The sequence below is a fragment of the Camelina sativa genome, chromosome 8, assembly GCF_030686135.1.
Source record: "Camelina sativa cultivar CO46 ecotype springtype chromosome 8, ASM3068613v1".
Lineage (NCBI taxonomy): Eukaryota > Viridiplantae > Streptophyta > Magnoliopsida > Brassicales > Brassicaceae > Camelina > Camelina sativa.
In genome coordinates this window covers 27,279,312-27,306,066 of record NC_141887.1, presented here as the reverse complement: position 1 = coordinate 27,306,066, position 26,755 = coordinate 27,279,312, and the positions used below count along the sequence as shown (strand labels likewise).

The window sequence follows — 26,755 nt, the reverse complement described above, 5'->3', positions numbered from 1 at the left end:
TTGTACATATCTCCTGATTATTAAATTATACTGTCTGTTCCCTCACTTTGATAAGCTTAAAAAAGTAAAGCCAACCAATGAAGATTTATATTGTCAGTTTATAAAAGTCCATTAATCCTCCCTTTGAATTTTGTATCATTCTTTAGTGGAATGAGTGGTATATTCATTTCATTTTATTCCATTCCAACTTTCTATATTAGCAAAAGTTTGGTGAAAGATTTCAATCCACCAAATTTTTCTCCTTCTAATTACAACATCAGACCTATATAGTAAGTTCTAGTCAAAACCATACCTAAGTCAAACCCAACACAGAAACAAAATTCTCAGTTTAGCAGAAAAAGCAGAACCAACATAGTTTGTTTCATACACATTAGCCAATTCATTCGGATACTGTCCACTATTTGTTTAGTGATGGTTGATGATCACATCAAACAACATACAAACGATCACTTAACATTGAGTCACAAAATCACAAGTCAAATTCACAAAAGATAGGTAGTAAATTACTCGGATAGTTGATCCCAAACATTGACAATGAGCCACCCTTCAATGGCTGCAGCCTCGAGATGTTCTTCAGCCCCTGCCTCATCCCATTTGGCCTCTATAGAATCCAGCCTACTCAAATCAGACCACAAAACCCTGTGCGCCAATTCTCTTGTCCCAAGAAACTCAAGCACCAGAGTTCCACGGGCTTTGGCAGCCAATTTCCCAACGTTAATGGCGTTTCTTATCACAAGACTGTGGTTTTCTCTGAGCAAGTCCAGGTCATCCTCGATCTGCACTCCAACAAAAGTGACAAATTTGGAAGCAAAGAAACGGTACAGATCCTTGAGATTGTCATGTAAAGGTTTAGGAAGTCGAAGGAAGAGACATAGGTTTCTCGTGCTCAGCTTCACAGATGACAGACTCCACTCTGACGTTTTGGTTTTGGTTTCGGTTTCAGGACATCCAACGTCCCAATAAACATCGAAAATCACAGCTCGGTTACCATTCAAGATGGAATCTTCTCTTAAAAGTGAAAGGTATGGAGAGATATCTGTTGATGATTCAACATCAATGGTCTTAGTCTGAACATAAGAGCCATCAGTCATCTTGAACTTTGGTCCATCAAAGGAGGCCATCTTGAACTCTAAGAAATACACAAATCAAATGAGATACAAAAAAAACATTTAGATTCAATTATGATAAAACACAGCTCTAGCAACAAACTAATCTCAATAGAATAAAAGATACAAACCCACAAAGTAAGATAGTGAATCCAATCATAACTAATACTATTACTTTAGCACCAAAATGTTTACTCTTTTGTTTGTGTAACAAAGACTACAAGTATTCATCAGTTGGGTAAAGGAAGGACCACACATTGAATGTAGCAATAATCTAAAACAATGAATTGATCAAAGTAACAAAGTACACTACTTTTTAAGGGTTTGGCTACAATTTGTTTTATATTCCCTAGTTTCTAGAATTCTCAAATCTCAACATCGTTAAATTGCATTCATCAACAGATAAAAAGACAAGAGCGGGCTAATTAACTAATACAGAAATAAAATTCATCGATCTACAGTGATCAATCTCAGTTACTCTAACTAAAAACGATCGATCTGAGAGATAAAAATTTGCCTGATTTTCATCTGGAATTGGAATCGGGATCACATCAACGACTGATCGAGAAGTTAAAATATCGAAGCAAGAAGAGAGTGAAGGTACTTCACCCAGAGAAGAGGAGGACGAACCTTTAAAATTTCGCTTCAGGCTATGTGTATCGTATACCGGAGAGATGAACAGAGAAGAATAAATCCCATGAGATCGACTCTCAGAGCTTGCTTAACCGTACGCTTGTGATGACCAATCCGGTTTAACCGAAATCGAACCGATTTTTTTTTTTTTTTCAGACGAGATTCTAAAGGTCTTTTTATTGTGTGTTTCTAGACCTGGTTCTGATTGGTTGTTATCAAATTTTAGTTATTGTCTCTACTCTCTAGAGAGATGTTGGACTTGTTTAATGCGATTGAAAAAAAAGCACCAGAGTTGTGTTTTCTTGTAACACCTTAATTTCTTAGGTTGCCAACCAGGGATGAGTTCAATCACACTAATCATCAATAATATGATTTTTTTTTTACTTCTTGAGTTAGAAAAATTGTGTTTGTTGGGAAGAAGTGACGGAGAGAAAGAAGAGAGATCACTTTCCCCGTATCAATTGCTGAAACTGCACATGTTAGCTCACAACGCTATAATAGTTGAGTTCATGAAGGTACATTCCAACACATTTCACTATTTGAATACTTCTTTGAGTGTCCGTCTTATCAAAATCCTTTAAGAAGTGTTAGGAAGTATACACAACAAGGAAGCATTCATATATTCAACTACTACTACTATTACAATCTCTTTATCTATCCAAAAAACACATTTAACAATTTCAATCACACACCTAACTTAAATTAAAAAAAAAAATTGGTCTAGTTAGTCAAATCCGGTTTAGTGTAACAACAAGACCAAAACCAGATTTTTTTTTTTTTTGTATCAATTTAGTTGATCTCAATAAAACTGGTCCATGTGGAAAAACACATACAACAAAGGTTGATTCTGAATTCAGCACAGTTTGTTTCAAAAGCCCATCATCATTTCATCGCCCAGTATTGAGTATTGTGTGTTATATACTAAACCGCCGCTTGCTTCTCTCATCAACACAACCTACACAAAAGCCAACAACACAGCTGCTTACTCTCTCCTTTTTTACTCTTTTAACAAAACAAATTCGCCGCTTATCGCCTCCGATCTTCTTCTCTCGCACAGCTCACAAAAAGGTACGGTTTCGTTCTCTTCTTCCTCCGATTCTCTCGTTTCTTCTCCAGATTCGTTCATCGATTTAGCTTTTTAGGAACCTTCTCGTCGGAATATTTATTTATTTGTTGTATACGTATTCTCTTCAGTTACTCTTATGGAACCGTTCGTTGCTAAGGAGAACGTCATCGCATCTGCTTCTTCGTCTCCGAAGAAGAAGCGACGGATCGATCACACTGAGTCTACTAACAAGTCTGATGATGGCTCTCCGATGCTCGCCTCTAACTCTAGCGGCCTCGGTTTGAGCAACAGCACCGGTGGTGGTGGTGACGACACGCCGATGGACATGGCGGACAACAACAACTCCAACAATCATGAGATCGATGAAGATCTTCATAGCAGACAGCTCGCTGTTTACGGTCGCGAGACTATGCGGAGGCTTTTCGCTTCCAACGTTCTCATCTCTGGGATGCAAGGCCTTGGTGCTGAGATTGGTAACGCTTTTTTGGACTCCGTTTTCTGATTTTTTCTCTTTTTCTTTCGTTTGTTGATTTTCACTTGCATGTTGCTTTATCTACTTGTCCTGCTTTGTTATTGAAAGAGCTTCAAGCTTGATTGATTAAACGTATTTCTTGATTGAGCTGTTTGATTTTGTCTGTACATTTGAGCTTTTGGAGTCGAGACCTTAAAATTGGTATATGAACTTGTTATCCTGATGAATAGTGAGACATTATATAATGAAACGCTTATTCACTAGTGACTGATATGTCTCTTTGTTCTCGTCGTTACTTATATCCTTCTTTCTAATGGATTGTTTTTCTTTTTTCTTGTTTAGCCAAGAATATAATTCTTGCTGGTGTGAAGTCAGTGACTCTTCATGATGAAAATGTGGTTGAGCTATGGGACTTATCTAGTAACTTTGTTTTCACGGAGGAGGACATTGGTAAGAATAGGGCACTTGCTTCTGTTCACAAGTTGCAAGAACTCAACAATGCCGTAGCTGTCTCAACTTTGACTCGGAAGTTAACCAAAGAGCAGCTTTCTGATTTCCAGGTATCCAAAACCCGTCTCTTTATTTGGTTTATCTTCGTTTTCTCGTTCTAGTTGTCAGTAATACTTTCATGATTCATGGAAATAATTATATATGCAAATGATAAGAGGTGAGTTAACGTTGATGAAAGATGTTTCTACAACAAGTACAATATGTTTTAGCTTGTTCATTATCTTCGCAATAAGAATTGACTGACCTCTTTTTCTATCCTTGTTGCAGGCTGTAGTATTTCTGGATATCTCTTTTGAGAAAGCGACTGAGTTTGATGATTATTGTCATAGTCATCAGCCCCCTATCGCATTCATCAAGGCTGACGTTAGGGGCCTATTTGGGTCTTTGTTTTGTGATTTTGGACCTCATTTTACTGTTCTTGATGTTGATGGGGAGGAACCACACTCTGGCATTATCGCTTCGGTTAGCAATGAAAATCCTGGATTTGTATCGTGTGTAGATGATGAGAGGCTCGAGTTTGAGGATGGAAATCTTGTTGTTTTCTCTGAGGTTGAAGGGATGACCGAGCTAAATGATGGAAAACCAAGGAAGATTAAAAATGTGAAGCCGTATTCATTTACCCTTGAAGAAGACACCTCTAACTATGGGGGATATATAAAGGGCGGCATTGTGACTCAGGTTAAACAACCAAAGGTGCTGAAGTTTAAACCTCTTAGAGAAGCACTTAAAGATCCAGGCGACTTTCTTCTGAGTGACTTTTCAAAGTTTGACCGGCCACCTCTTCTCCACTTAGCATTCCAAGCACTTGATAAGTTTTCATCTCAAGCAGGCCGATTTCCGTTTGCTGGTTCAGAAGAAGATGCTCAGAAACTAGTGGAAATTGCAACTGACATTAATGAGAGTTTGGGTGATGCAAGGTTGGAAGATGTCAACTCTAAACTATTGCGACATTTGGCTTTTGGATCCAGGGCTGTTCTGAATCCTATGGCTGCAATTTTTGGTGGCATTGTTGGGCAGGAAGTTGTCAAGGCATGCTCTGGGAAATTCCACCCTCTCTTTCAGGTAAAACTTTTCTGCTTGAATTTTTCAGTCTTTGCATGTTTAACTTGTTGAGTCTGATAATGACTTAACATTATTTCTGCAGTTCTTTTACTTTGATTCAATGGAGTCACTCCCCAAGGAAGCTCTTGATGCATCAGAGTTTAGACCACAAAATAGCCGTTATGATGCACAGATCTCTGTATTTGGGTCTACTCTTCAGAAGAAACTCGAGGATGCCAAAGTTTTTGTTGTAGGGGCCGGTGCTCTTGGATGCGAGTTCTTAAAGAACTTGGCTTTGATGGGTGTTTCATGTGGCACTCAAGGAAAGCTAACTGTTACCGATGATGATGTAATTGAGAAGAGCAACCTGAGTCGTCAGTTTCTTTTCCGAGATTGGAACATAGGACAGGCTAAATCCACAGTTGCCGCAACAGCTACAACTGGAATAAATTCGCGTCTCAACATTGATGCTCTGCAAAATCGTGTTGGACCTGAGACCGAGAATGTCTTTGATGACAACTTCTGGGAGAATTTGACAGTTGTTGTCAACGCGCTGGACAATGTCACTGCAAGGCTTTATGTCGATTCAAGGTGTGTGTATTTCCAGAAGCCTCTCCTCGAATCAGGAACCCTAGGTGCAAAGTGCAACACACAGATGGTTATCCCTCATCTCACTGAGAACTATGGTGCCTCGAGAGACCCACCAGAGAAACAAGCTCCGATGTGCACTGTGCACTCATTTCCTCACAACATTGACCATTGCTTGACATGGGCTCGCTCTGAATTTGAGGGCCTGCTTGAGAAAACACCAGCTGAAGTTAATGCATATCTTTCAAATCCTGCTGAATACATGAATGCGATGAGAACTGCTGGTGATGCTCAGGCTAGGGATACTTTGGGACGTGTTCTTGAGTGCCTCGAGAAAGAAAAGTGCAATTCATTTCAGGATTGCATAACTTGGGCCCGTCTGAGGTACTCTCCTTTGGCTCAAACCTTTCATTGAGACTCTATATTATTTTGAATCTCTTCACTTAACATAAGTGCTTTCTTACAGGTTTGAGGACTACTTTGCCAACCGCGTGAAGCAGTTGTGTTACACATTTCCCGAGGACGCTGCTACTAGTACAGGAGCTCCATTCTGGTCTGCTCCAAAGAGATTTCCTCGTCCGCTCCAATTCTCCTCAACCGACCTGAGTCATATCAATTTTGTCATGGCTGCTTCTATCTTGCGTGCTGAAACATTTGGAATCCCTACTCCTGAGTGGGCTAAAACCCCAACGGGACTAGCCGATGCTGTGGAAAGAGTGATTGTTCCAGACTTTGAGCCGAGGAAAGATGCAACTATTGTGACAGACGAGAAGGCTACAACTTTGTCTACAGCTTCAATCGATGATGCAGCAATCATTGATGAACTAATCGCAAAACTAGAGGGGTGCAGGCTGAGCTTGCAGCCAGAGTTCAGGATGAAGACAATCCAGTTTGAAAAGGTGAATCATAATTGTATCCAAGTTTTTTTTCAAATTCTGTATATGGATACCAAGAGCGACAAACTAACATTATTATGCTCTTCGTAGGACGACGATACCAACTACCACATGGATATGATCGCTGGGCTAGCCAACATGAGAGCAAGGAACTACAGCGTTCCCGAGGTGGACAAGCTTAAAGCCAAGTTCATAGCCGGAAGAATCATACCTGCAATTGCAACATCAACTGCAATGGCAACAGGTTTTGTCTGCCTCGAGCTGTACAAGGTCTTAGACGGGTCACACAAAGTGGAAGACTACAGAAACACATTTGCTAACTTAGCACTTCCACTCTTCTCCATCGCTGAGCCGGTTCCACCTAAAGTGGTGAAGCACCAAGACCAAAGCTGGACTGTTTGGGACAGGTGGGTGATCAAGGGAAACCCGAGCTTAAGGGAGTTGCTAAAATGGCTAAAAGAGAAAGGACTACACGCATACAGCATATCATGCGGAAGCTGTTTACTGTTCAACAGTATGTTCCCAAGGCATAAAGAGAGGATGGACAGGAGAGTGGTGGATCTTGCAAGAGAAGTGGCTATGGTTGACTTGCCTGCTTATAGACGTCACGTGGATGTTGTGGTCGCTTGTGAGGATGAGAATGACGATGACGTTGATATCCCTCTCGTATCAGTATACTACGGCTGATTAGAAAATTTAAAACAAACATCCCCAAAGAGAGAGAGAGCTTTTAATAATTACTGTATTCTTGGGATGTAAAAGTTGGGTTGAAGAAATAGAGAGTTTTGACTTTTGATGTATGAGAGAATAGTTAACACCTTAAAATTTAGAACTGAATTTTCAAATTTGGTGCCTTAAAATTTAGAACTGAATTTTCAAATTTGGTGTTTTTAACTTATTTAACACAAACATAGACGATTAGGCAATCCTAATACAAAATGTTTTGAAGCTTAGAAAATTTTCTCACACTCTACAAAGTTAAAATCAGATAAGTTACTAGTATAACATTAAATTACGTACAAAGAGGACATCTCACAAGCCCATTCTCGTTACATTCTATGCATCTCGTCCACATCTTATCTATGCATCTCGTCCACATCTTATCGTTACTAGTCTCTTCATCGTGATGATCCGCAAGGACTTTCGAGCTTCCATTGCAACTAGAACATATCAAGAACCTTTCGTTCTCGCAAGCTTCGCAAGGCGAATCAACCTGCGAGATTCCTGATAGAAGCTTTTTAAGCTTCCCGTTTTCGTTCAATGCTACAACTTCTTCTGCTCCTCCAATGTACCTACCTCTAATGAACAGCCTCGGAGAGGTAACTTTCCCACCAAGCAACCTCCACATCTCCTCTCTAAACTCTGAATCCATGGAAACATCTCTCTCTCTAAACATTACCTTGTGATTCTCCAACAAGAATCTCACTCTTCTGCAAGCTTCAAATGTTTTCCTAACTCCTCGCAGCCCCGTCGTGTAGAATACAACCGAATCTTCTCCTCCGGGTGGGCAGTTGTCTTCAAACTCCAAAAGAATCCTTCTTTCTTCTTCAAGACTCTGTTCCACCTCTGCATCTTCAAGCTCCAGTAGTGTTGGTGTAACACAACCTCTGCTTTGACCAGATTCAGCGACTATTTCGTCTCTTAGATGATGGATTGTGCGATCAATGTTACTCTTATGAAGAGCTAAGCCTTGCTTTAACGTCTTCACAGTGGTGATGAGTTTGATTTTCTTCACTAATCTTTCCTTCATTCCCTTCATTGCTGGATCTTTTGTTGGAAATATGAAATTAAAAAACCAATTCAAGAATCTGATCAAGAAGAGGGTTAGAAGATGAATCCAGATCAAAGATAAGATCGGGTACAAGAAAAGAAAACAACAAGTAGTGGGTTATTCGTTTTCAAGTTTCTTGTTTGGTTAACGTGTGGGTACCCCAATTCAGATGAATAAAGTTTCAAAAGCCACTTTCTGGGTTAGCTTTCAAAAGTCTTTCTTGATGGGTTTTTTTCATCAGAATGAAAAGAAAAGATCTTTTTTTTGTTGGTTTGATGGGTCATTGCTACAATAATGTAGGATGATAAAACTCACACCTCAATAACAGAAGACAAAACACTCATGAGTAATGATTTTACCCAATCAACCCAATTTTGCCAGAGGGATAAAAAAACAAAAAAGGAAGATGCTATTATGAACCTTTAGGAATTATGAATCTTTCTGGTAAGAGTCATCGATTGATTTAGAAGTTTTTAGTCTGGTAAGAATGATAATGCCCTGTCTTGTCTTTTACAATTCTAGAAAACGTGCAATGATGTATGTACTATTTGGTTAAAGTAGCTTATTAGCTTTAGCTAGCTTGCAAATTCGAATTAGTCAAATATTTATTTAATCATTTACTTAGCCTGATTACTTTTCTCATTGCATTATGGTTCAGTTTTAATTAATGATGGTTGAGACATTGTCAATTATACCGTTTCAAGCGCATTAGACTGATGATGCCAATAAGACCTGGTTGATAGATTTATATTCCTATATCTTATAGTGAAGAAGCATTCACATTGGTGTCTCAAAAAAAAAAAAAAAAAATCTGACATAACTGAAATTAGCAAGAATAAGAATTAGTCTAAACTATCTATACAAATCACCAATACAGGTGAAGAAGTTGTTGTTGCTCTAAATGTCAGCCACGAATGATCTGAGTCCAATGTCGAACGAGAATCGAATGCATGTTAACTCCTTCTTCTGCGCATCAAGCATCTTCATTTTCAGCGAGTATGAACCCTGCAAGAGAGATAAGCAACATTAACACATTGAAACCAAGTCATTATATGCCTCCCATGTGTTGCTCGATACCAAGGTAAGCCTTCTTATCAAATATCTATTCTCAATATTTGCAACAAACTGTACGAATTGAAGCACGAACTTACAGGAGGAGTATAACCAGGAAGAACTTGAGAGTGTGAAACCAAGAAATCTCCAGTCTGTATAGGACAAGTTGTCTCAATGCAGAGGTCATGAGTCTCAGAGTGAACATGCCATCCAAAGTATGAAACTTCAATCACCAGCTTCACAAACGAAATCTCACGCCCTTTTTATATCACCCCAAAAACAATGAAACAAAACTGATTGTTAGACTCTCTCTCTCTCTCTCTCTACTAATTAAGAAGCAAACACCACATGAGAGTACACATACATACATCCTCAGTATCAAATTACATTGTCTAACTATCATAAAAAAAAACACTGATCGTAAGCTTATACATATACACATGATCTCTGTATCATTGGTATCATCATCAATAAAAAGAGTTTAAGAAGAAGAGGGAATGAACAAAACCTGTGTTGGCAGAGATGGTGAAGGTAACTGGCTCGCCTGGGGCAATAGGATTAGGCGATATCTCAACCTCTTTCACTTGTATTTCATACTCTGCGTTCTCCTCTACGTATCAAATCATAAAACAGAATCGAACAGCAAGTGAGAGAGACTTCAAAAAAAAAAAAAAAAAAAAAAAAATCCAAAATTTCCCAGAAAAATCGAATTTTTACACCGAGTGAAAAAGCGAAAAGCATAGAACTTTAGAACTGGGAATCGAATTCAATCAAACCATTGTATATTATGTTTCTCAACAAGAGCGAGCCATCACGAGGAGAGATGAGGTTTTAAAAAACACGTACCACAGTAATGGACATCGATGGCTCGAACAACCGGTGAAATAAGGAGGAGGAGAGCGACAGCGAGTGGAAGAACGGCGAAAATCCTCGACATGATTTGATTGAATCTCTCTGGAGATGATGATCAAAGCAGCAGCAGCAGCAGCAGCAGCAGCAGAGTAGGAGTTGCGGGATGAGTCTTTCGATTTCTTTATTATAACTTTCTTAAAGGAGTGTAGGAAGAGATCTGGACCGTTCTTTTCAGTTAGGTCAATGTTTCTGGAAACTGACGGCTCGATTTCCTTTAAAAATAAATTTGGAAGTGAATACTACTAGATTTAGGATAAACTCATTAACATGCATTGTTTCTTTTAGTCATTATCCTATTTTAACTACACTTATCTTTTATAATTAAAAAGAAAAAAATTGACTTTTTAGATTTTTTTTTAATGCAAACCATCTGTTATAGTTTTATTTAATTGTTATTGATTAATAAAGTTGACTTTAATTTTTCTTTTCTTTTTTCGATATCGACCTTCGTTTTGACGAGTGAACAATCTATTGAAATAAACGATTTAGGTAGAATTATTTGTTCTTTTGAAATTTCAATTGGTTTGGCACCGAAAAATATAGTTAGGACTTTGCCAACTTTGACTCCACTTGCTGCTATTTATTTACATCAGCCTAGAGTAGAGCTAAATTACATCTTTTTCTTATTCTTTACTCTTTATGAATATAAATTTTCGCCTCTTCTAAAAAATATTAAACGTCTTGCTCCACTTCTTCTTTATTTAATAGTAAGAAGGTCTGATTCATGTTTTGTGCATAACCAAATAAAAAACGTGAAACTTTACAGCTTAGAAGAGATTTTATATATATACTCTAAAAAAATAATGTCAACAATAATATCTTTAAAACGTGACGTACGAAGTCAAATATCCATCATTGGCCGGCGGGAAAAGGAAACAACGTCAGCGACAGGTGTTATAGCCGGCGACGGTAAGGGAGACGTACGGCAAACGGGACACGTCGGATGAAGCTTGAGCCAAGGGTCAACACACTTGTCGTGGAACAAGTGGTTACAATCGGGCAAAACCCTGATCATATCCGTCTTCTTGTAATCCGCAAGACATATAGAACAACACGTCGTTGTACTCGATTCCCTTTGCAAGCTGTAGCTCACACAAGCCTCTTCGTACGCAAGCTTAGGAAAACTCTTGATCACCTCATCGTTTAGCCCCAAGACTTCGACCACAACGGTGTCGTTTTGGTCGTCGTCACCTTCGAAGTTGAACCCTTCCTGGCCAGCTTGAAACGCTCCATTGGTCTCTCTTTGCCGGCGTCTTGTCCTCGGAGTGGTCGTGGGAGAAGCGGAGATATGGCTTCTAGTGCAATAATAAGAGGTGAGGGTGATTGTGGTAATCAGCATTAGAATACCAATGGAGACTCCGATCCCGTAAGCTAATCCACCCATCCTATCGGTGTTTGTTAGCCAGTGGCCGGACTGGTCAGGTGACACCACCGTCGCATTCATTACGGCGGTCAGATTTTGGTTTTTAGTCTGAAGAGAAAATATTGATGGGTATACCGTATACGAGGAAAGTAGCGAATGTAATAAGTTTTTGGTCATCACGATGAGGAAGTTCCGGAGTCAACGATAAGATATAGTTTTGTCATATATAGCTTTGTTTAATTATGTTGTTTGGTAAGGTGATTTTACATAATATTGACAAATAATTAACCATAGCTTTTACATATTCGAATTATCGTCAAGACTTTAATCTTCTAGTAGTCAATCATAGATTTTAATAATATATAGCCACCGTAATCCATTGTCATATATCAGAGTTGATTTTAAGTTCTACACTAGTTCTAATAACATGAACTGTCAAAAACATGGATTAGTGGATGATTTTTTTCCTAATTTACAAAATAGGTTTTAATTGTCAACACCACAGGTTTATATACAAGTTGTCATAGATGTTTCCAATTCAAGTCTAATTGCCTTAATTTTTTCCGACCTGAAACCTGTGTTTTTTGCAACTCTAATTCAATTTATGTTACGATGATGGGATGACCATTTCGATCCAACAGTCGATTTGTCCCATAAGACTTTTATTTGGTCTAAAGAAAAATATCATAGGGGTTTTATTAATTATATACCGTACGTAATATAAATCATGGCATGTTGAGTGCTTGAACCAAAATGACGTATTTGATATCGTCTTGTTGGCTACATTTTCTCACCGGCCTTACCAACGATAATTGCTTTGTTTTACTTCTTAGTTCTTACTTTTTCCACTATTCAAAAAAACAAAAGTTCACTTACAAGTTACAATAGAATTGGTCAACCGGTTAATTAATAATTTCTTTAACATAATAATCTTGAAACAATTAAATCATTATTTATTTCAAATGGTTTGATAACACACATAATGTAGCAGTTTTCATAGTAAATGTTATAGTATGCTATGTTCCAAAATAGACATGAAAATAAATACCGGGTTGGACGACCTATTTTTCTCCGACTCCCTGTATATATGATAGTGTATAATTCCCTTTTGTACATATGCACATCACCTTAAAAATGTTTTTGTTTAAGGAGAAAATGTAATTTAGATAGATAGTTATGGTCTCGATCAGATTTAAAGCGCAAATCTATGTAACCCAAACTTGGAGAGATTTAGATATAGAAAATTTATTTGGGGGAAAAATAAGTATACAACTTTTTGATCGGAAATATATAGCTTTTAAAAGTTTGGGTTTTATCTAGCTTAGTGCGATAGTTTTCGTGGAAAAATAAATCGTCAGTCCATTAAAATGCGTTTAAGTTTTAGATTTTATATATATGGGCTTGGGCCATTCTTAAAAATACACTGTATACATAGAAGTCTGTATATTGTTTTTTTAACCTAAACCTACTTTTAGCTATTCTCAATCGTCGCTTTCTACTTTGTGTTCTCCAGTGCACTAATAAATTCAAAATTAGATCTTCAACGGAAGTTTAACCATTAAAATTTCTTCAATCATTTTATGGTGAGTAACTCTCTCTTAAATAACATGCTACATTGTTATCTAGATTAGTTGTCTTTGTGATTTTGGAATATCTTAAATATATATGTTTGTTGGTAACAGATTCATGATAAATCACATGTTTAGTGAAATTCAAGGTTTTCTTTAAGATATATACTATGTACTTGGGACAAAAATGTCCTAAGTCTGTTTGTGCTTGTTAGCTAGTCCTTCATTTTATGAGATTGTAATTTCATTTAAGTTTATCCTACATATCGTAGTTTTAAGGATTGTGTTGACGTTTGTGTGTTCTTGTTAGTGTTTTAGTTTTTTTTTGGGTTTAAGTTAGTGTTTTAGTTGTCGGTACATGATTTTGAGTTGGTAGTTATCTAATATCTTTAATATTTAGCAAAATCAATATCTTCGTTTTTCAAAATTGTAAAATATTTTATAAAAAGATTAATTAAAACAAAACTCTTTTGGTGAAAGCCAATGTGTTTGTGTATGTTTTTATTTTCTAAAATGTAAAGTAATTGTGTGACTCATATATTAAGGATGATCTAAAATAAGTTTTGTCATGAATTCAAATATGTTACAAATATGTATTGTTGCAGAGTAGAAGAGATAAAGGGCTGGCTACTGATCTTTAGGCTGCGTTGGACTATTTTTGGTCTGCGGACTGCATGATGCATGCATTTTTCAATTGCTTTATGTCGTTAGTTCTTTTGAACCAAGTACACTCTTATATTAGTTCAGTCACTACTTTATTAACCTTTTTTTTGTTGTTGTTGGCTCAGCAACGTACGTGCAATCTGTTATTGGATTTCGAAGGTTAACATAGCATCAATATGTAAGCAAGTGAGGTAAGCTGAAATCTATTAAAATCTCTTATTACCTTCTTAATTACTGATACCCTCCGTTAATGCACCCAATTTCTCATTATGTATGTAACCATCCTATTTTGTTTGCTCGTATATGATCTTATACGCGGTCAAAAAAAAAAAAAAAAAAAAAAAGTATATGATCTTATACATAATGTGTACCCATTAATAATTTGTTTTCAAAGTTCCTTTTTTTTTTTTTACATATATAGTCATTTCAATGTAAATTAATTTATACAATCTAGCTAATTAATGAAAAATTATTCGTTCTTTATATCATATAATACAACATAATATTTGTTGTCACTTATGCAGCTGCGCAGGATATCCTTAATTTGATCAAAAGAGCTACTATTTGTTTGTGGGTAAGCAAAATTGCAGCTCGTATTTTAAATATTACTTAGATTAAAATAGACATGGATGCATGTTCTATATTTCTCAAAACCTACGACAAATTATATTCTTAAGTCTTCAAAACTCTGTTAAATTATTTTGAAAGTTAGTATATATATATATATATATATAGTAACTTTAAAGGTTTGCTAAAAGAAAAAAAAGAATTTTTTTTTGAGAAAATCTGATGAATGATGTTTCTTGCGCTATTGTAAAAACGAATAGAAAAGCTACATGGAAAGATGATGATAATAACATGCATAGAGGAGAAAACAAAGAATAACTTTTTTTTTTGTTAATAAGTTTCCAAAAAACCCATTCAAACATTAGTTGACTGAAATTTGACCTATTAGTAATTAATTTACCAAAAAAGAAATTTGTGGAGAGAGTTTCACATTCTTACTTCCTTATCTATTATTGGTTTTTCTTATAAATAAGATCACTAGGATTCTCTTTTCTCACACACAAAAGAGAAGAAAGAAAAAAACATTGAAAATGGGTAAAAGAAAAACTCCAACCACATGGGCCAACGAGAGAGCCAGGAGACTCAGCCTCGAGAAGAGGCTGGCTAGTTTACTTAAGAAGACGAAGGAGCTCTCGATACTGTGTGACATGCAAGCATGTCTCGTTGTTTTCGACCGTGAAGTAGATCAGTTGGTGGTGTGGCCAGCTCCTCAAACCGCGAAGTCCCTCTTCGACAAATTTTACTCTCTAACCGACCATGAAAGGAACTTGAAGGCCGTTGATCCGGAGTCATTCATCCAGACCAATATCCAAAAGCTTGAGAAGAAAATAGCCGATACTCGGAAGGCTATCACGGAGTTTCAGATGGAAGATCTCATGCTCGAGCTCGCCCTTGGTCGTCAACTTGCTGATCTTTCCCCAACCGAGGTTGATAAATTACTCTCGTATACGGGTAAGAAGATTATGTGTTTGAGGAAAGAGATGGGTTCAGCGGAACAACTTGACATGAGTGTCGACGAGGCATCTCTTGGAGATGCGACCCTGAGGGCTTCGAATGTTCCGTCTGCCGGGTGGGGCGGAAACGTGATGGAAACTGGAAGTATGTATTACTTTGATCAATGGGTCTCCACTGATCCAGAAGTCCAAGAACCTTCTGATGAGACTCATTTACCCACAATGGTCACTGGAATGGACCCAAACATGGAACCAGCTGTTGGTGATAAAAACTTGGGGGGGACCTCTAAAGGAGAGAGCAGCAAGGCTGCTGGTGGTGCTGAAGACGATGCCGAATGAAGCTGCGGTAGAAGTTGACATGACAAGGAGTTTTGAATAAATAAAGTTGTCCTTTTCTATTATCGTTGTCTGTTGCTCGTTTTATATCTCTAGTTTCTATTGTTTTTATCGTGTGTCTCTTGTTTTGTGTCAAACTCGTGTATTTGCTTGTCATGTCAACTTAATTTTTAATATTGAATGTTTGTGTCTTTTACTATTCTTTGCAATTTGAAGAACTCCTCCGTATACTTTATTAAAATCATCGTATTTTATAAGATAATCATTGTCATGCATCCAAGTAGTCACTTACAAGTTACAACTAGAGAGATTATATATCATTCTCATCACTCATGCATCGTACATATACTAAAATTTTATATACATCTCCTTTCAACATGTTTCAAACCTCAATATATACTGCATGTTGTATGAGCTGTGTGCAGGAATAAAAACAGATTAGATGCATGCATATTGCATATCTTGTTTTCTATATAAACAAATATATACATACCTATATATATATATATATAAAGGAAATATATCTTAGGGTATTTAAGAAGTAAAAGGAAAGATATCATTTTTTTTTACAGCCTGTCATATTATTATTATCTTAAAAGAGCATATAATAAAATTGGGATAAGGGTTAAAGATTGATGTCAAATTTTATAGGAGACTTATCTGAGTTATATACTCTGAGATAGGTCAAAATTTGTTGGGCCGATTTAATCCGACCTTAAGTAAATTATCCAATGGAGTTGGGTATGTTTCCAACTCATTAACTAAACATACCCAATTGAGGAGTTGAGTGTGTTTGATTCAACGACTTCGAGATAAAAAAAAAAAAGCTTGAGAATCAAGGAAACGAACCAAGATCCTCCCAAGAAGATCGAACCTTTAATACTTTTCCAATGGGCCTTTTTAAATTGGGCTTATAATGTCGGTCCATAGTTTGCTTCCCAACTTTATTTCTCCCTTGTCTTTTTATTTTTTTCGGCCTATAAAAACCTATTTTTATCAGAAGGGAACAAAAATAAAACTTGACAAGAACGCAGTAGTACTACTGTTTACTACTGCTTCTTGTCATTACCAATCTCAGATGGAGATTGGTAATGAAAATGATTATGAAGTGTTGTGGGATCATTGTAGCTTGTGGAGAGAGCACGTCAAGCCAACGCTACTACAAGTTTACTAGAGCAATAATTCTGTCTATTTATTTCTTTTTGTTTTTTTTTAAATGTCACTACCTACTAAAGTAAAATTTTATAATTAATAATTTTCGATCGCATGAAAGTTGAAGGTGATTGGTTGCTAAAGCTCTTGTTTCCATTACACTTGTTCACTCATAGACACATCTCTCTCTTTCTCTCTCCTTCTCTCTGTGGATCTTTGTTTCCTATTTGGAACCGACATGGCTCCCAACTAATAGGAATCTTAAAGCTTTTCACTCTCTTATGTAAGTCTACTCTGCTTATGCTTTCGTACCCCAATTTGGACTGTTATTTGTAAGATTTTATTTTGTTATTTGCTTGATTCTTCCATCTTCTTCTTTTTTTGGGGGTCGTCGTCCTTTAGTATCTACTGAGGATCTTGTCTAGGTTTTGCACAATAATGTTTCGTTACTGATTTTTTTTTGTTTGTTTTGTTTTTAATCTTGTTTAGCAGATCTTTCAACTCAGCAGCAACATCGACTTGTGGCTCTTTTTCCCTTTTTCTTTGGACTTTTATTGGAGATAAGCTATGCAAACTGAGGAACTTTTGTCGCCACCACAGACTCCATGGTGGAATGCTTTTGGATCTCAGCCGTTGACTACAGAGAGCCTTTCCGGAGACGCTTCTGATTCATTCGCCGAAGTCAAGGCAGTTACTCCTGAGACAGAACAAGATGTGGTGGATAAACAAAGTTCTACTACTCTCTTCACTTTCTCACCACCTGGTAAACTCTCAGCTTTCGTTCTGAGTTCTCTAAGTGTGTTTTAGTGAAGATTCCAAGATTGCATAACCGTAACATCATATATTAATTAATAGCCTTGCAAGAATACAATACGTCTCTGTTTCTTGCAGAATGAATACCAAATGCTTTAAGTTAAATCTTATATGTTCTGTCTAATCTTTAATTTAGGTGGTAAAAAGAGTTCACAAGATGTGCCAAAGCCTCATGTTGCTTTCACGATGCAAGCAGCTTGCTTCGAGTTTGGATTTGCTCGGCCAGTGGTAGAGTTTTCTTGCAGTGGAACATAAACTTTTCTATTCCTATGATTTTGTTCCTGTTGAGTATTTTGCTGTGTTTTGTTTTTCATTGTAGATCTACACAAAGCATCCTCATGTAGAACAATACTATGGAGTTCTTTCAGCCTATGGACCTCAGAGGTCTTCTAGTCGAGTTATGCTGCCTCTAAAGATGGAGACAGAAGAGGATGGTACCATCTATGTGAACGCGAAGCAGTACCATGGAATTATTAGGCGACGCCTGTCCAGAGCAAAGGCTGAAAAACTGAGTAGATGCCGTAAGGTAACTAACTTATTGAAAGTAATTTTTGATAATTTGTTCAATATTCATATTCGAAAATGTTGCTTTATGTAATGATGTTGCAGCCATATATTCATCACTCGCGCCATCTCCATGCTATGCGCCGTCCTAGAGGATCTGGTGGGCGTTTCTTGAACACCAAGAAAGTTGATGCAACTAAGCCAAGCAATTCTCAGAGTTCTGAAGTCTTTCATCCGGAGAACGGGACCATGAACTCATCGAGGGAAGCAAAAATGCCAAATCTCTCGGGATCCGAAGTTACAAGTATGGATTACTTTCTAAGTTCGTCAGTCTGTACTCCTAGTGGCATGGTCATGCCTATCAAGTGGAATGCAGCAACAGTGGATACTGGCTGCTACAATCTTAATACATGATCAGCAGATAGGGACAAGACTTGGGGGTTTTGGTTCACAGGTCTTTTGTCTTGTCCCTTATCTTTCAGCCAAACGAAGAGAGAACTTGTGTCCTGAAAAAAAGGACAATGAGTTTCCTTGGTTGGTCCTTGTACCATCCGTTTGGCTGTAAACAGGCAAATCATCTTTGGCTCATCAGATATCAAGGTTTTTTATACGTCTGTTTTCTTCATAAGATTTGAACTGGTGAAGAAAACTTGGGTTATGTTTTCTAAGTAAAAAAATAAAATTAGTGAATAACAATGATGGGTTTGCTACTACCCCTCTTGTTCCAACTAATGTGTGTGTTTATGAAACATCTGTAAGAATTTTAAGTTTATGTGGTTTATGTAACAGAGAAACTATTTAACTGTTATATATATATATATATGTATATGCTCTTTGTTTATGAATTATAAAAATTGAATGCGAACCCCTCAAAAGATACATGTGTGAGAAACTCTATACACTCTTATCATGATTTTTAAATCAAATAATAATATTATTTGTATTTTGTTTTATTTTTTGAATGGAAATCTTTTTAACCAGAGACTCTCAAAATAATATCTTCTATAAAATAATTAATTTTGTTTAGAAATAATCTAAACATAAGAAAAATTGGAATATTCACCAGAAAATCAACCAAAATGAAAAGTTTTCTTATATATCATTTAAGAATAATATTTTTCTTTTTAATGTATGTGAATAATTTTGATCTCATATAGTTTTACATTATACTTTTTTTATGGGGTTAAATCTACAAAACATAAGGGTTCCTTAATATAACTATTCCTAAGAAAATATAGTAGATTTTTTTTATAGGAGATTGACCAACCAAGATATTTGGAATCATCACAGAAGAATGTGACCCTTGTTTTGTCAAGAAGTGGAAGAGTCGGTGTTTGTAAAAGATGCAGCTGCGAAATGCTTTTCAATCTCTTAACTGTTCTTAAATCTTAAACATATCTTTATTATGTGATGTGATACTCATGGTTAAGCTCTTTTAGTAAAAGCCTGGCTATTTGTACTAGGCTAAGCTCTCTCTTTTTTGAATTCCTCTGGTTTATCATGTCCTCTGTTTCTGAGTTCCTTTGTTTGTGCGGGTGTTTGTTTATCTCATCATTGACCAAGAAACAAGACTTTGGGGTTTTGAGCCATCGGTTTAGATGACAAAGAGTAACATAACCGGGTATATACAGAAAAACCAATCAAACCAAAACGACCCAAGAAATGATCCCCACATATTTTCGTTATTTTCTAGTTTCATACCCGTGATCGATGATTGAATGCATTGACAACAAAAAAAAAAGAAAAAAAATACACCAACTTGTGCCCACTACATTAAAAAACGTTACCTTTTTACTACAAAACATCGCATTATGTGCGTACACATTTTCTTTTTGATATTTCAATGTCAACAACAATTTTAGAGATTTGGACTTTGAATCTCCACAGTCTGTTAGCTAAAAAAAAGAGCTAGGTAAGTACATGGGCTTTCACTATTTTTAAAACCATTCAAAAGAATTTTAAACTAACTAAAATATGCACGTTTTAATCTATTGTTTTAAAATATTTTTTTTTATATAAACGAACATGCATGTGCTTCATTACTACATCACTCACCACCCCCTTCTACAGAGAAAATCACAAGTAATATTCAAAGTCTTTTTTTAAGTTTTCATTCTTTAATTTTTTTAATTGTTTTAACAATTTGTTTTTTGATATAATACACCATTATTATACCATTATTACATCCTATAATATTATATCTTTTTTGATTATACCATTAATGGTATAATATTATATCTTTTTTGATATAATACACCATTATTATACCATTATTATACCATTTTGAAATAATAATACTCTCGATATAATAATGGTATAATATTATATCTTGCGGAATTTCTGAAGTTCCGTAAATTTTCCGCTACAGGTCTACTATAGTCTCCGTTTGGGTCACCTCGACAGTGTAAATCTTTCCATTCTCGTTCTTAATGAATACCTGCATGTCTTCATTTAAAAAAAAAAAAAACAAATTGTTAAAACAATTAAAAATTTTAAAGAATGAAAACTAAAAAAAAATACTTTGAATATTACTTGTGATTTTCTCTGTAGAAGGGGTAGTGTGTGATGTAGTGATAAAGCACATGCATGTTCGTTTATATAGAAAAATATTTTAAAACAACAAATTAAAACGTGCATATTTTAGTTAGTTTGAAAGATTTTTGAATGGTTTTAAAAATAGTGAAAGCTCATGTCCTTACCTAGCTCTTTTCTTTAGCTAGCAGACTGTGGAGATTCAAAGTCCAAATCTAACGTTTTGACATTGAAATAGCAAAAAAAAAATGTACGCACATGAGAGCATCGCCAACGGTTGGATCCATTTTTTTGGGATCCAACAATATTTATAACTGAAAAAAATGAAAAGTTAAAAGTTAGACACTGGAGCAAGTTTATTAGTTTTGACATAGTCCAATGGAAGGATCTAAAATAGGAGGATCTAAATATTCAAAGTTTGAAAAACTTGTGTAAACATAAAAGTAAGAATGCTTAACATACAAGACAAAGATGCTTATCAAACAACTTCAGCTGATAAAGATGTGTTGATATGTAGACCATGTCATGAAGCCTAGATTCAATCACAAGATTAGAAGAATACCACTGACCAGTAAAGATGAGTATGGAAACCACCTACTGACAATAGTGAAATTGTGTACATACAGGCCTCCATCCGCTGGGTTACTTGTTCTTGATCCTGATCATATTGCGAAAGAGATAGTCAGCAAACAAGTATCCCAAATTTCAGAGCATATGATGATGATAAATGCATGTTCAGAATCCATGTCAGTCCTAAAGTTATACTTGGCGCAGAGGTTGAAGAAACATGAACTAGAGTACAACATAACACAATACATTGATAAAAAAAAACATAATAGAAACATTGATCAAACAGCACAATACAAACGTTTGGTAAAACAACAAAAACACAATCAAACTTAAAAAAAAAAAAAACAGAGACATCATTTCAAGCATTTGACACCATGTCATTCAGTAGCTTGTTCTTTAAAGCCAATTCTACATCAGTAAGTGGCTCTGACTCTGTTTTTGCAAGGAGAGTCTCCAAATTTACTACTCTTTTTTTTTTTTTTTTTTTTTTTGTCACATCAAATTTAGAATCTTGTGGAGTCTATATTTCCATGTAACATTTTAGACCAAGCTTAACGATAATAAACAAGTGTATATAGGATGTTGCTGAACAATGTAAAGACTCTGCAACTAGCTACAATAAACCTTTCCAGAATCTACTAAGCAAGAAATCGAAAAACATACGCTTTGGCCGAGACGGAGAAGGTTGCAAGAACGTTTTTTGAGTCGAGGAAAGCCGGAGCTCAGGATCGCTGTCGAGATAATCGTCGAACCGCATGAACACGAAGACAACGCCGCGAAAAAGTGCTCGGGAGGAGCTGAAAAAAATAATTTGTTCTTTAATTTTTATTAAAATTAAATGTATTGATTAATTTCATTAAGATTAAAATGGGGATATCACGTTTTGGGTGGTATGCAGACTTTCAAGTGGTACGCAAGATCAAAATTTTCCTCTCAGTGGCATTGCAGCAATAAATTCACATATTTTCCCCTTCTATTACATTTTTTCCCCTTCTATTACATTTTTTCTAACCAACCTCCATTTGACACGTAAGTGTATCCAAGAAATTCTAAATTGGAACCGGGTTTACTCTTTTATTGATTTGTTGATTATTTATTTGGACACTTTAGACATAGACCACCTCACAAGCACAAGTTGGTACTTGGTGCTTTTTTTTTTTTTTTTTTTTTTTGTCAATGTATGCAATGCAATCATCGATCACGGGTATCATTTGTACAAATATGTGGGGATCATTTGTACATTTCTTGGGTCGTTTTGGTTTGATTGGTTTTTCTGTATATACCCTGTTATGTTACTCTTTGTCATCTAAACCGATGACTCAAACCCCCCCCCCCCCCCCCCCCCCCAAAGTCTTGTTTCTTGGTCAATGACGAGATAAACAAACACCCGCACAAACAAAGGAACTCAGAAACAGAGGACATGATAAAACAGAGGAATTCAAGAAAGAGAGAGCTTAGCCTAGTACAAATAGCCAGGCTTTTATTAAAAGAGCTTAACCATGAGTACCACATCACATAATAAAGATATGTTTCAGATTTAAGAACAGTTAAGAGATTGAAAAGCATTTCGCAGCTGCATCTTTTACAAACACCGACTCTTCCACTTCTTGACAAAACAAGGGTCACATTCTTCTGTGATGATTCCAATATCTTAGAAAACAATGGTTTTGCTATTTTTGTAGCAAAACCATTGTTTTCCTTTCTGTGTGAAGGTTTTTATCTATAAAAAGAGAAGGCTGAATCCGCATTGGGGTAATCTCTTGTGGCGTCTCTTTCGTTTTTCTTCTTTTAGCACAAACGTTTTTAAAGTTCACAAAAGCAAGAAGCAATCAAGAAGAAGCCTTACACGATGTGTGAGACGTCCTATCGGTTATACTGCAAGGGTTTGGTGAGTGAAGAGGTGGTTAAGGACGAGACTAGGCAGATCGGTGGTTTTGGTGTGGCCATCTGTGACCCCGAGGATAACCGACTATATGAGATGAAGAAAGCTCTGGGAGATGAAGAGTCCACACACCAGCAAGTTGCGGAATTGGCGGCCGTAGTTCATGGGTTGAAGTGGGCGTTGGAGCTCGATTTGGCAAGGGTCACATTCTTCTGTGATGATTCCAATATCTTACAATACGTAATTTATTTACTGAACCCCACCCATTAGTAGGCGATCGACATATATAGTATTCTTCAGTGTATTTGTTAGGTTTTTTTTATGACTCATGATTTTTTCTTATAATTTCTATTGTATGTGTGACAGGTAACAGGTAAAGCTGAACCAAACGAGTCCAGTGTAGCAACACTTGTGAAGGAAGTGGCTCTTCTTCAGAGCAGATTCTCGTCTTGCGAAGCACTTCCTGCATCTGTGACTGTGAGCAGTGGGGGCATCACTTTTGTCCTTGAGCATGCCAGAGCTGCTATAGCTTCCCAGATCAGGTGGCGTGAAGGTCACGTCTACATGGAGACTTGTCCAATATGCTGTGAAGACGTCCCGTGTGATGACAAGTTTGAGGTACCTGGTTGTTTCCACCGCTTCTGCGTTGCTTGCATTAAGAGACAAGTCGACGAGGCACTGGATTGGCATAAACCAGTAAAGTGCCCAAGCTTGGGTTGCAACTTGGTTGGATCCTGTGCGGCTTAGACACATGACTGAATATCTTTCGGAGAGTGCGCTGCTTGCTCATATGACCCGAAAAAGGGACAACAGAGTACACTGTGCGTCACCCGAATGTACCGTTTTAATGCCCAAGGCCAAAATCACTGAGTACTCAAAAAAGTTCTTCGTTGATGCTGAGCTGTCAGGAGGAGCCAGAAAGTGCATGGACTGTGGGTTTTTGTTACTGCGACAACTGCAGAACAGAATGGCACTATAAGTCTATAACATGACATGTGATGTATTCCGTGAAACAGAGACTTATCAGACATCTCCTGCGGCACGTTTAGAAGCTAAGGCTAAGAGAGTAGGATGGAGGATATGCAGGAATTGCAAGTCGGTGCTTGTAATTGATCTACGTTGCAACCGTATTACCTGCTCGTACGCTCTCTCTCTCTCTCTTGAGTCTTGACTCATGGCTCTTGTTATTAATTATATAATGTGTTGCACATTTGTTTATTAATTAATAGTATAGATTGATTTTGGTTCTTTTGTCTTGTGAAATCCTCAGCAGATGCGGATACCAGTTCTGTTATGTCTGTGAAGCTGAGTGGAACAAGGAAACCGGATGTTGTTCCTAGGGATACGGGTGGAGTCAGTGAGTGAGTTTGTGTTGAGGGGGTTTAATTTGTGATCCTATAGAAGAAATGTGACAGGAGAAAAGAAGAGTTCGGTTTAATTAATATCCTTGTTTAGTTATGTATTTTTGGTTTGTTTATTGGGTTTTAGCAAACGCATAACCTTTTTTAATTTATCCATTTGCGAGAGTCAAAAAAACAACAAGCCAAATCGTTTGATATACGAAAAAAATCCAGAAGCTTATATTGGGCTTACTCAGGCCGGAATTAAATACAAGGCCCAATCGTTTGATATACGAACGATGCCCTAAACAAGAATCGTTTGATATAAACACTTCTTCAGACCTAAAATGGCTAAATCCCCAAAATATTAATCCATATTTTTACAGCAAATTCACCACATAATTTTTTACTGCACATTAAATAACTCGTGTTACCAATCAGTCGGAGCCTAAAACCTAGCAAACCGCTCTTGTCAACTTCTCAATGGACGAATCCGTCAACAAGGTAATCTTCTTTACTATTATGGCTTTCTTCACAAGGATCTCTCTTTAATCTCTGTTTCTCAAGTAATGATTTCTTCATTCACAAGTATGTAAGAAATTTTTGTTTTTTTAATTAGTAGAATGTCTGATTAGATCGTCTGTACCTTTATCAGGGGATGAAATCGCTGTCACTTAAGGATATTAGTGATGCAGCCATTCCAAAAAGCCGGTAAAAATTGATCAATTTCTTTGGTATGTAATAATGTGTTGTAAGATGTTGTTCTCTTTGTCACGTCGTTGTTGATAAATATTATTATCTAATAATTGCAGTGAGATAGGGAGAATATTCGTTTCGGGATATGACACGGCTCTTACTCGTGATGTTGTCGAGAGCGCTCTGAGAAAACATTTTGCTTCATGTGGAGAGATCACTGATGTTTATATTCCATCGAATTTTAAAAAGGATGCGAGAATCTGGCAGTTTAGTAGTGCCTTCTGATGTTTATATTCCAGTTTTCTTCCTTCTCTGCTCAGCTCTTCATTACAGTTGTGAAGTTCTAAAGAGAAAAACTTGCTTTGTTTCACAGAAATGCTCTTATATATTTTGTGGGAGAGGGAGCAGTGGATAAGGCTTTGCAACTTAAAGGAAGTGACGTGGATGGATGGACTGTCTCTGTTACTGCTTATCCCTTTCCCAAAAATGCAAACAGGTAACCTGATCATGTTTCATCTCCTCCTGGCGATTTGTTATATATAATGTTGTTAATCTTATCTCGTGTAAATACAAATTATTGCAGTATCGGTGATGTAAGAGTTGAAGGATATGACCCTTCCCTTAGTCATGATGAAATCCTGAGCGCTATGACTAAACTTTTCTCTTCTTACGGAAAGATTAGTCCAGTCATATTTTCAGATCGGTTTGTGGCTTCTTCCTAGTATTTATTTTTCTTCTCAACTTTCAAGTTTGTAAGTGCATAACTCTAAAAATATGCCTCTCTTTCTTGTTTTTGATTTTTACAGCTCAGTTATATTGCGTATTCAGGGAAAAGACGCTGCAGAGAAGGTGCCTGAACTTAATGGCATCCTCATCGAGGGACGCAAATTAGATGTTCGTCTTCTTTCTGGACTGAACAAATCCACCCGCCACCAGCGCCGCTTACGTGGTGGTCTCATTTGTGGCCGCAGATACTTTCAAGGTACATAAAATTTGATTCTTTATTCTTGATTCTTGGTAACAAAGTTTAAAAACTTTCGGGTTTATTTTAGGTAAGAAGAAGTTTAAGACATCTGATGAGTTGTAAGACTCTCTCTCTTATGAGAAAGAGTAAAAGACAAAGCTCTCTATCGTGTGGACCTCTCTCTTTTACTTGTTATGCTTCTCTTGTGGATGTTAAAATAAACTCGATATTTTGTGCTGTTTATCAAGTATGATATTTTATGTGTGGACTCATCATTATCCGCCTTCGTTGTTTATTTGTTTTCCCACTATGAGTATGAGCCCGTATAAGATTCGAATGATTGGGTACCGTCAAAACGCATTATCCGTAATCCCAAAATAACCGAACCTAACAATATATTGAGGTCCCAGATCATACGGCCGCGTTTCGAGCTATTGAGGTCCCTATAGCTATAGTCTCACAAAACAACTATTCGGCCTACATAGATCAGACGGCGGCGTTTCGAGCTCACAAAACAACTTCTAAGCCCAAATAAATCTGATGGCACCGTTCCGATTCTATAAAATAAAATTGGCATTGCTTTGGTATTTTTCTTTTCCTTCTTCTTTGAAATCGTTCCCCTAAACCATAATATTGATAACTAACAAACAATAGAGAAATTAATCTCTCTCTCTTTGACACCATTCTTTTTTTTTTCACTAAAAATAGAGAAATTCTTCTTCTCTTCTTCTCGTATTCCTTTTAAAATACACACAACAATAACTGTTCGATTTCTATAGATACACAAGTATATGATTAACAACA

At 36.7% G+C, this 26,755-nt stretch overlaps 7 protein-coding genes, 1 long non-coding RNA gene and 2 pseudogenes across 15 annotated transcripts; 5 read left to right on the top strand and 5 right to left on the bottom strand.

Moving 5' to 3' along the window:
- Positions 1-311: 311 nt before the first annotated feature.
- On the bottom strand, positions 312-2,065 carry LOC104708461 (protein RISC-INTERACTING CLEARING 3'-5' EXORIBONUCLEASE 2). Of its 2 annotated transcripts, none has more exons than XM_010425036.3 (2): positions 1,737-2,065; positions 312-1,129 (listed from the first exon to the last, which is right to left on the bottom strand). In XM_010425036.3, the coding sequence occupies exon 2, from the start codon at positions 1,119-1,121 to the stop codon at positions 504-506; it is 618 nt and encodes a 205-aa protein (XP_010423338.1). In that variant the 5' UTR covers positions 1,122-1,129; positions 1,737-2,065; the 3' UTR covers positions 312-503. The 2 variants fall into 2 exon arrangements, with proteins under 2 accessions (XP_010423338.1, XP_010423339.1); XM_010425037.3 differs by having other exon boundaries at positions 1,624-1,796.
- Positions 2,066-2,350: 285 nt separating this feature from the next.
- LOC104708460 (ubiquitin-activating enzyme E1 2-like) lies at positions 2,351-7,157 on the top strand. The gene is made up of 7 exons (XM_087461978.1): positions 2,351-2,807; positions 2,934-3,278; positions 3,620-3,837; positions 4,055-4,849; positions 4,932-5,800; positions 5,883-6,315; positions 6,403-7,157. Exons 2-7 carry the CDS (start codon positions 2,942-2,944, stop codon positions 6,997-6,999), a joined length of 3,249 nt encoding a protein of 1,082 aa, XP_087318104.1. The 5' UTR covers positions 2,351-2,807; positions 2,934-2,941; the 3' UTR covers positions 7,000-7,157.
- Positions 7,158-7,184: 27 nt separating this feature from the next.
- LOC104708459 (uncharacterized protein At3g28850-like) lies at positions 7,185-8,833 on the bottom strand. Its single transcript, XM_010425035.2, has one exon. It carries the CDS (start codon positions 8,069-8,071, stop codon positions 7,325-7,327), a length of 747 nt encoding a protein of 248 aa, XP_010423337.1. The 5' UTR covers positions 8,072-8,833; the 3' UTR covers positions 7,185-7,324.
- On the bottom strand, positions 8,804-10,335 carry LOC104708458 (phosphatidylglycerol/phosphatidylinositol transfer protein-like). Its single transcript, XM_010425034.2, has 4 exons — positions 9,983-10,335; positions 9,645-9,746; positions 9,235-9,395; positions 8,804-9,088 (listed from the first exon to the last, which is right to left on the bottom strand). Exons 1-4 carry the CDS (start codon positions 10,071-10,073, stop codon positions 8,981-8,983), a joined length of 462 nt encoding a protein of 153 aa, XP_010423336.1. The 5' UTR covers positions 10,074-10,335; the 3' UTR covers positions 8,804-8,980.
- A 409-nt stretch (positions 10,336-10,744) lies between these two features.
- Positions 10,745-11,636, bottom strand: LOC104708457 (putative RING-H2 finger protein ATL71 pseudogene; annotated as a pseudogene). Its single transcript, XR_015564597.1, has one exon. The product of XR_015564597.1 is annotated as a putative RING-H2 finger protein ATL71 pseudogene (transcript).
- A 3,070-nt stretch (positions 11,637-14,706) lies between these two features.
- On the top strand, positions 14,707-15,694 carry LOC104708456 (agamous-like MADS-box protein AGL80). The gene has a single exon (XM_010425032.2). The coding sequence runs from the start codon at positions 14,740-14,742 to the stop codon at positions 15,499-15,501; it is 762 nt and encodes a 253-aa protein (XP_010423334.1). The 5' UTR covers positions 14,707-14,739; the 3' UTR covers positions 15,502-15,694.
- An 812-nt stretch (positions 15,695-16,506) lies between these two features.
- On the top strand, positions 16,507-18,775 carry LOC104708455 (nuclear transcription factor Y subunit A-10-like). 5 transcript variants are annotated; one of them, XM_087461976.1, is made up of 5 exons: positions 16,507-16,933; positions 17,140-17,413; positions 17,600-17,691; positions 17,783-17,984; positions 18,073-18,775. In XM_087461976.1, exons 2-5 carry the CDS (start codon positions 17,218-17,220, stop codon positions 18,117-18,119), a joined length of 537 nt encoding a protein of 178 aa, XP_087318102.1. In that variant the 5' UTR covers positions 16,507-16,933; positions 17,140-17,217; the 3' UTR covers positions 18,120-18,775. The 5 variants fall into 5 exon arrangements, with proteins under 5 accessions (XP_087318102.1, XP_010423331.2, XP_010423332.2 ...); XM_010425029.3 differs by having other exon boundaries at positions 17,783-17,989; XM_010425030.3 differs by having other exon boundaries at positions 16,759-16,933; positions 17,143-17,413; positions 17,783-17,989.
- Positions 18,776-20,053: 1,278 nt separating this feature from the next.
- LOC104708454 (uncharacterized) lies at positions 20,054-22,056 on the bottom strand. Its single transcript, XR_754770.2, has 5 exons — positions 21,950-22,056; positions 21,733-21,866; positions 21,069-21,157; positions 20,667-20,813; positions 20,054-20,412 (listed from the first exon to the last, which is right to left on the bottom strand). It is a non-coding gene; the product is annotated as an uncharacterized LOC104708454 (long non-coding RNA).
- Positions 22,057-22,876: 820 nt separating this feature from the next.
- LOC104708453 (E3 ubiquitin-protein ligase RSL1-like) lies at positions 22,877-24,428 on the top strand (annotated as a pseudogene). The gene is made up of 3 exons (XR_015563721.1): positions 22,877-23,191; positions 23,318-24,091; positions 24,225-24,428. The product of XR_015563721.1 is annotated as an E3 ubiquitin-protein ligase RSL1-like (transcript).
- Positions 24,429-24,691: 263 nt separating this feature from the next.
- On the top strand, positions 24,692-26,226 carry LOC104708452 (uncharacterized). The gene is made up of 7 exons (XM_010425026.3): positions 24,692-24,795; positions 24,947-25,002; positions 25,104-25,253; positions 25,361-25,483; positions 25,571-25,690; positions 25,794-25,969; positions 26,040-26,226. The coding sequence occupies exons 1-7, from the start codon at positions 24,775-24,777 to the stop codon at positions 26,072-26,074; spliced, it is 681 nt and encodes a 226-aa protein (XP_010423328.1). The 5' UTR covers positions 24,692-24,774; the 3' UTR covers positions 26,075-26,226.
- Positions 26,227-26,755: the final 529 nt, after the last annotated feature.

What these genes read in the sequence shown, in the direction of transcription:
- LOC104708461 (XM_010425036.3), bottom strand. Translation starts at nt 1,121, where the DNA reads ATGGCCTCCTTTGATGGACCAAAGTTCAAGATGACTGATGGCTCTTAT.
- LOC104708460 (XM_087461978.1), top strand. Translation starts at nt 2,942, where the DNA reads ATGGAACCGTTCGTTGCTAAGGAGAACGTCATCGCATCTGCTTCTTCG. An exon ending in ATAACTTGGGCCCGTCTGAG is followed by an intron (nt 5,801 to 5,882) that starts GTACTCTCCTTT and finishes GCTTTCTTACAG; the next exon opens with GTTTGAGGACTACTTTGCCA. An exon ending in AGACAATCCAGTTTGAAAAG is followed by an intron (nt 6,316 to 6,402) that starts GTGAATCATAAT and finishes TGCTCTTCGTAG; the next exon opens with GACGACGATACCAACTACCA.
- LOC104708459 (XM_010425035.2), bottom strand. Translation starts at nt 8,071, where the DNA reads ATGAAGGGAATGAAGGAAAGATTAGTGAAGAAAATCAAACTCATCACC.
- LOC104708458 (XM_010425034.2), bottom strand. Translation starts at nt 10,073, where the DNA reads ATGTCGAGGATTTTCGCCGTTCTTCCACTCGCTGTCGCTCTCCTCCTC. An exon ending in CACCATCTCTGCCAACACAG is followed by an intron (nt 9,396 to 9,644) that starts GTTTTGTTCATT and finishes TGATATAAAAAG; the next exon opens with GGCGTGAGATTTCGTTTGTG. An exon ending in TTCCTGGTTATACTCCTCCT is followed by an intron (nt 9,089 to 9,234) that starts GTAAGTTCGTGC and finishes TCTCTCTTGCAG; the next exon opens with GGTTCATACTCGCTGAAAAT.
- LOC104708456 (XM_010425032.2), top strand. Translation starts at nt 14,740, where the DNA reads ATGGGTAAAAGAAAAACTCCAACCACATGGGCCAACGAGAGAGCCAGG.
- LOC104708455 (XM_010425029.3), top strand. Translation starts at nt 17,218, where the DNA reads ATGCAAACTGAGGAACTTTTGTCGCCACCACAGACTCCATGGTGGAAT. An exon ending in CTTCACTTTCTCACCACCTG is followed by an intron (nt 17,414 to 17,599) that starts GTAAACTCTCAG and finishes TCTTTAATTTAG; the next exon opens with GTGGTAAAAAGAGTTCACAA. An exon ending in TTGGATTTGCTCGGCCAGTG is followed by an intron (nt 17,692 to 17,782) that starts GTAGAGTTTTCT and finishes TTTTCATTGTAG; the next exon opens with ATCTACACAAAGCATCCTCA.
- LOC104708452 (XM_010425026.3), top strand. Translation starts at nt 24,775, where the DNA reads ATGGACGAATCCGTCAACAAG. An exon ending in TGGACGAATCCGTCAACAAG is followed by an intron (nt 24,796 to 24,946) that starts GTAATCTTCTTT and finishes TACCTTTATCAG; the next exon opens with GGGATGAAATCGCTGTCACT. An exon ending in CCAGTCATATTTTCAGATCG is followed by an intron (nt 25,691 to 25,793) that starts GTTTGTGGCTTC and finishes TGATTTTTACAG; the next exon opens with CTCAGTTATATTGCGTATTC.